The sequence below is a fragment of the Pipra filicauda genome, unplaced genomic scaffold (genome assembly GCF_003945595.2).
Source record: "Pipra filicauda isolate LSUMZ 115617 unplaced genomic scaffold, ASM394559v2 scaffold1061_size64898_pilon, whole genome shotgun sequence".
In the NCBI taxonomy this organism is placed as follows: Eukaryota; Metazoa; Chordata; class Aves; order Passeriformes; family Pipridae; genus Pipra; species Pipra filicauda.
The window spans coordinates 10,174-17,320 of record NW_024103498.1 but is presented as its reverse complement, the minus strand read 5'-3'; the positions used below and the strand labels follow the sequence as shown (position 1 = coordinate 17,320).

General features: G+C 50.8%; 1 protein-coding gene across 1 annotated transcript in view; it reads right to left on the bottom strand.

Moving 5' to 3' along the window:
- Positions 1 to 2,887, bottom strand: part of LOC113987857 (ribosomal oxygenase 2-like) — a 37,965-nt gene extending 35,078 nt beyond the window's left edge. The window contains exon 1 of the mRNA XM_039380004.1: positions 2,589 to 2,887. Within this exon, the coding sequence (XP_039235938.1) occupies positions 2,589 to 2,887 (299 nt within the window). The remainder of the gene's footprint in view (positions 1 to 2,588) is intronic.
- Positions 2,888 to 7,147: the final 4,260 nt, after the last annotated feature.

Sequence of the window (7,147 nt, the reverse complement as noted above, 5' to 3'; positions counted from 1 at the left end):
GCCGTCATCTCTTCCCTCTCATCTCTCTTTTGCTGGCCCCGGGGAGCCTCCTGAATTGTCCTCCACGGCACGTGCTTTTGAGAATGCTCGAGGGGCACGAGAGGCAGAACATCCCTCCTGGCTCAGCTCCCCGGGTCAGCATCTCCTGGTCTGTCCCGGGGATCATCCCTACAGGTAACAGGAGCACTTCTGCTGGTGACAAAGACCACCTGGGCTTTTGTCAGGGGATGTGGCACGAGTGCTACGGAGAGGCAGTGCATGGGAGAAGCAGCATCCCCAGAGAAAGCTCGGACGTGGTATGGCATCTCCCACCTTCTTTGGACTTTCTGGCGATGCAGCCTCTGTGAGGAGATCTGTGTCCCTCATCCTGCTCGTCTTACTCAGAGGAGCAGGGAACAGCCTGTCACATCTGAACTGGATGTGTTTGAACCAGCACATCTGCAGGAGGTTGACGGGCACTCTGAGGCACAGTCAAAAGGTTCATTCCCTTTCCCATTGCTCTCAACTCAGTAGAAGGACATGAAGGACCACCAGGGAAGGGCGTTGTCCATTCCCATGTGCACTGGCTTCTCATCCAGCCCACAGAAGTTCTTTAACCTTCCCTGGAGAGACACGGAAGGACTAGAGAGGGTGACTCTCTTTGCATTGAAGAGACAAGTCTTGAGCACACACCTGGTGGTGGTGTGGGGAGATGACCCTGAGCAAGTACAATTGCCATCAGCCTCATGGGGGAGCCTTGAAGTTCTGTGGGACAAAGAGTGTCTGGTGTCACTTTGAATTTACGGTACTAAACCCTGGCAAAGCCCCTGGATGCAGCTCTGGGGTGTGCTTCTGTGGACAGAACTCCCCGTGCCCATCCCTCCGGCCATGGGGCTTCTCAGATAGTGGCAGAGCAAGTGGTACCTCACAAGGGCTGAGATGTATCCAGGCTCCGGGTGTGGCAGCAGGAGCCCCAGGAGATACTGTCCCTGCTGCCATGAACTGTCTGTCTGGGTGTGTGCAAGGGAAGGACTCGTGTGTCTGAAAACCCTTGTGTAAGCGAGCAGTGAGCCCCCGCCAGGGCACCACTGACTCTTGGCCAGCTGGCCATCCACCACGATCCCAGAGGCCATTTTCCAGCACTGCTATGCAGCATGTCATTCCCAGTCTGTCCGTACAACCGAGGTTGCCCCATCCCAGGGACAGAATCTGGCACTTCCCCTTGTTGAACTTCCTCTGGTGGATGATTGCCCAAACCTCTAATTTGAGGTCTCTCTGCACTGCCTCCCTCTTCCATGAGGCCCTAGAGTGTCACAATGGCCCTTTGATTCCAGGGGAATCTGCAGTGTTCAGTGTTCCAGGTGTTACGTGAAGCCCCATATTTTCACAATGGCACTAAAATGTACATCAGAAGCTTTATCTTAGATAAAAATGATATCCTAATTCTTTTAAGACTTCAGTTATTTTTAGGAGAGAGAATGTAGATAACACATGGAAACGAATAGAGAGTGTATCGTATGCCCATCTTCAAGAAATTAGCTTACGTACCTCTGAAATGTTCTTTAATAAGAGATTGTTCTGTTAAGAAGAAAGTCAATTAAATATTGTTTAGGCAAATGGGAAGTTCTAAGACACATGTCTTAGTTGGTCCTAGAACATTTAATTTAGGAGTTAGAGATCGGATAGATCAAGCAGGGACGCTAGGAGGCCTGATTAGCGAGAAGACCACTCTCCGAACATGACTGCCCCCCCCCCGAAGAAATGGACGCTAGATGGCAGTCTTGCTCCACGAATAAAACCCAAGATGCTATATGACATCAAAATCATAACCTAATTCTCCACTGCTGGTGAAGGGGGAAGGGGTCTCTCAAGCATCACTGTATTTATATTCCAAAATTTATACTAGATGTTTGATCCATGCAGGGCAGAGTACCCCATGTATTCCCAGCTGACATATTAAAGAAATGTTCGATCCAATGGTTTCTGGTCATTGGATTGAATTCTTTTTTTTCCCTCTTTGATTCCATGAAATTCCAAAGATATCTTTTAGGGTTTGTTTAATACCATGAAGTCCCGCCTCTGAGCGCCCCTCAACCTGCTGCAGATGTGCTGCTTCCACCACATGCAGTTCAGATGTGACAGGCTGTTCCCTGGTCCTCTGAGTAAGAGGAGCAGGAGGAGGGAAAGAGAAGAGATCTCCTCACGGAGGTTGCATCTCCAGGAAGTTCAAAGCAGGTGGGAGATGCCATGCCACATCCGAGTTTTCTCTGGGGAAGGTGCTTCTCCTATGCACTGCCTCGCCGTAGCACTGGTACCACAGCCCCTGACAAAAGCCCAGGTTACCTTTGTCACTAGCAGAAGTGCTCCTGCTGCCAGCAGGGATGCTCCCCGAGACAGGCCAGGAGAGGCTGACCCGGGGAGCTGAGCCGGGAGGGATGTTCTGCCTCTCTTGCCCCGCGAGCATTCTCAAAAGCACGTGCCGTGGAGGACAATTCAGGAGTTTCCCCGGGCCAGCAAAAGAGAGATGAGAGAGAAGAGATGATGGCCACGAAAAAAGCTCATGGTCTGTCAATCTTGAACTCCTCGAGACCAATCCTCACCCCTCCCACCTAGCCCGGCCCCGCCGCCTCCACGGTGCAGAGCTCCGACCGCCGCCCTGCTGCCGCCGCTCTCGCCGGCCCTCCGCATCCAGCCCGCACCTGACGAGAGCCCGAGAGGCGTCGGCGCCCCGGTACAGTACCCGGGCTGAGTTGGATGAGGAGGAAGGTGGATGGAGACGAGAACAGTGGACGGAGACGAAGACAGAGGAGAGAGAGGAGGCGGAGAGGAGGCGGAGAGGAGGTGGCCCGGCCGGAGCAGAGACGGGGCTATCGGAGGCAGCGAGAAGCCGGGCGGCGGATCGGCGCATTCGGCGCCGGCGGAGAGAGGGACTGGCGGCGCTGGCCGCGGTTCTGCTCGGTACACAAGGCTGGTGCCTGGGGACAGGCGGGCCGCGGCTGGAGTTGTGGTGCAGGTCCCTCGAGGCTGCCGTCCTGCCTGGCAGGTTCTTCACAGAGCTCAGTCTCCCAACTAGCCTTCCGTCCGTCCCTCCCTCTGCTCCATAAAGTATTCCCTCGGAACACTCACCGGTCTTTTCTTTGTCGAGCCGTTCCCATTTCCTTGCTTTACTCTCTGTCCTTCAGAGACCTCCTGCAGTCCGTCCTTCCCCTTTTCTACTTTCCTTTCTCTCTTGCTTAGCTCAGTCGCGCAGCTTCCCATTCTTCAGTGACTCCAAAAATCCACCTCTCTTTCCTGCACTCAACTCTCCAGCAAATTCTAATGGGCACTTCCACAACTGCACACCTTGACAGTCTCATCAAATTCTTCTCCGTACGGTCCTGACTCTTTCTGTGCCCTGTCTTTTGGGAAACAACATCCAGTGCAAAAAGCCATTCTGACGGCTTTTTGTCTTTATCTCCCCGTCAGTGTCTGCAGGCAGAGCCCAGGGGCACTAGGACACATTGGTGGAGACAACGGAAGGCAGTGAGATCATCAGAAAGTGTTCACACGCCAACCTCCGGATCGGCGATTTTATTCCTTTCTACGGGCAGCTCCCGGGTCACAGACCCGAATTTCTCGCGCGCGTTGCTAAAGGGTGCAGAGAGCTGCGTGCGCCAGCGGGGCGGCTGTCGTTGTCGGGAGATGGACGTTGGACCTTCCCCTAACTCTCTGGACCCTGTCTTGGGGACACGGCGCTGTATTCTTTCGCCCTGGCAGACACGGATTCATAGACACGATCGTCTTTGGAGCTTTCAGGGGATTTTCTTAGAAATGCAAAACTAGTTTTATGAGACCAGTGCCATGATGAGGCCTGCACCATTATAACATGTCTGGGATTTATGAGGTCACTGTGATGATGAGGGCTCCACCGTTATCAGATGTCTGGGCTTTATGACGTCAGTGTGGTAATGAGGCCTGCACCATTATGAGGTGTCTGGGCTTGATGAGGTCACTGTGATGATGAGGCCTGCACCATTATGACATGTCTGGGCTTTATGAGGTCACTGTGAGGATGAGGCCTGCACCATTATGACGTGTCTGGGCTTTATGACGTCAGTGTGGTGATGAGGTCTGCACCATTATGAGGTGTCTGGGCTTTATCAGGTCACTGTGATGATGAGGCCTGCACCATTATGACATGTCTGGGCTTTATCAGATCAGTGTGGTGATGAGGCCTGCACCATTATGACATGTCTGGGTTTTATGGTGTCAATGTGATGATGAGGCCTGCACCATTATGACATGTCTGGGCATAATGAGGTCAGTGCCATGAGGAGGCCTGCACCATTATGACATGTCTGGGCTTCATGAGGTCACTGTGATGATGAGGCCTGCAACATTATGAGGTGTCTCGGTTTTATGAGGTCACTGTGATGATGATGCCTGCACCATTAAAACATGTCTGGGTTTTATGAGGTCAGTGCCATGATGGGGCCTGCACCATTATGACATGTCTGGGTTTTATGAGGTCAGTTTCATGATGAAACCTGCACCATTATGACATGTGTGGGCTTTATGAGGTCAGTGCCATGAGGAGGCCTGCACCATTATGAGGTGTCTCGTTTTTTGAGGTCAGTGCCATGATGGGGCCTGCACCATTATGACATGTCTGGGCTTTATGAGGTCATTGCCATGATGAAGCCTACACCATAATGACGTGTCTGGGCTTTATCACGTCACTGTGATGATGAGGCCTGCACCATTATTAGGTGTCTGGTCTTTTGGAGGTCAGTGTGATGATGAGGCCTGCACCATTATTACATATCTGGGCTTTATGATGTCAATGTGAAGATGAGACCTGCACCATTATGTCGTGTCCTGGCTTTATGACGTCACTGTGAGAATGACACCTGCACCATTATGACATGTCTGGGCTTTATGACATCAGTGTGATGATGAGGCCTGCACCATTATGACATATCTGGGATTTATGAGGTCACTGTGATGATGAGGCCTGCACCATTATGAGGTGTCTAGGCTTTATGAACTCACTGTGATGATGAGGCCTGCACCATTATGGCATGACTGGGCTTTATGAGGTCACTGTGATGATGAGGCCTGCACCATTACGACGTGCCTGGGCTTTATGACGTCAGTGTAGTAATGAGGCCTGCACCATTATGACATGTCTGGGTTTTATGAGGTCAGTGCCATGACGAGGTCTGCACCATTATGACATGACTGGGCTTTATGAGGTCTGTGCCATGAGGAAGCCTGCACTATTACGACATGTCTGGGCTTTATGAGGTCAGTGTGATGCTGAGACCTGCACCCTTATGACATGTCTGGGCTTTATTATGTCACTGTGATAATGAGGTCTGTACCATTATGAGGTGTCAGGGCTTTATGATGTCAGTGTGATGTTGAGGCCTGCACCATTATGACATGTCTGGGCTTTATGACATCAGTGTGATGATAAGTCCTGCACCACTATGAGGTGTCTGGGCTTTATGAGGACAGTGTGATCATGAGGCCTGCACCATTATGACAGGTCTCGGCTTTATGAGGTCAGTGCCATGATGGGACCTGCACCATTATGTAGTGTCTGGGCTTTATGAGGTCAGTGTGATGATGAGGCCTGCACCATTATGACATGTCTGGGCTTTATGAGGTCACTGTGATGAGGAGACCTGCACCATTATGACATGTCTGAGCTCTATCAGGTCAGTGCCATGGTGACGCCTGCACCATTAAAACATGTCTGGGTTTTATGAGGTCAGTGCCATGATGGGGCCTGCACCATTATGACATGTCTGGGTTTTATGAGGTCAGTTTGATGATGAAACCTGCACCATTATGACCTGTGTGCGCTTTATGAGGTCAGTGACATTAGGAGACCTGCACCATTTTGACATGTCTGGGCTTTATGAGGTCAGTGCCATGATGGGGCCTGCACCATTATGACATATCTGGGCTTTATGAGGTCATTGCCATGATGAAGCCTACACCATAATGACGTGTCTGGGCTTTATCAGGTCACTGTGATGATGAGGCCTGCACCATTATTAGGTGTCTGGTCTTTTGGAGGTCAGTGTGATGATGAGGCCTGCACCGTTATTACATATCTGGGCTTTATGATGTCAATGTGAAGATGAGGCCTGCACTATTCTGTGGTGTCTGGACTTTATGACGTCACTGTGAGGATGAGACCTGCACCATTATGACATGACTGGGCTTTATGAGGACACTGTGATGATGAGGCCTGCACCATTATGAGGTGTCTAGGCTTTATGAACTCACTGTGATGATGAGGCCTGCACAATTATGACATGACTGGGCTTTATGCGGTCAGTGTGATGATGAGGCCTGCACCATTACAACGTGCCTGGGCTTTATGACGTCAGTGTGGTAATGAGGCCTGCACCATTATGACATGTCTGGGCTTTATGAGGTCAGTGCCATGACGAGGTCTGCACCATTATGACATGTCTGGGCTATATGAGGTCTGTGCCATGAGGAAACCTGCACTATTATGACATGTCTGGGCTTTATGAGGTCAGTGTGATGATGAGGTCTGCACCCTTATGACATGTCTGGGCTTTATTATGTCACTGTGATAATGAGGTCTGCACCATTATGAGGTGTCAGGGCTTTATGATGTCAGTGTGATGTTGAGGCCTGCACCATTATGACATGCCTGGGCTTTATGAAATCAGTGTGATGATAAGTCCTGCAACATTATGAGGTGTCTGGGCTTTATGAGGACAGTGTGATCATGAGGCCTGCACCATTATGACAGGTCTCGGCTTTATGAGGTCAGTGCCATGATGGGACCCGCACAATAATGACGTGTCTGGGCTTTATCACGTCAGTGTGATGATGAGGCCTGCACCATTATGAGGTGTCTGGTTTTTTGAGGTCACTGTGATGATGAGGCCTGCACCATTATGACATGTCTGGGCTTTATGAGGTCACTGTTATGATGAGGCCTGCACCATTTTGTGGTGTCTGGGCTTTATGAGGTCACTGTGATGATGAGACCTGCACCATTATGAGGTGTCTGGGCTTTATGAGACCAGTGCCATGATGAGGCCTGCACCATTATGACATGTCTGGGCTTTATGAGGTCAGTGTGATGAAGAGACTTCCGTCATTATGACATGTCTGAGCTTTATGAGGTCACTGTGAT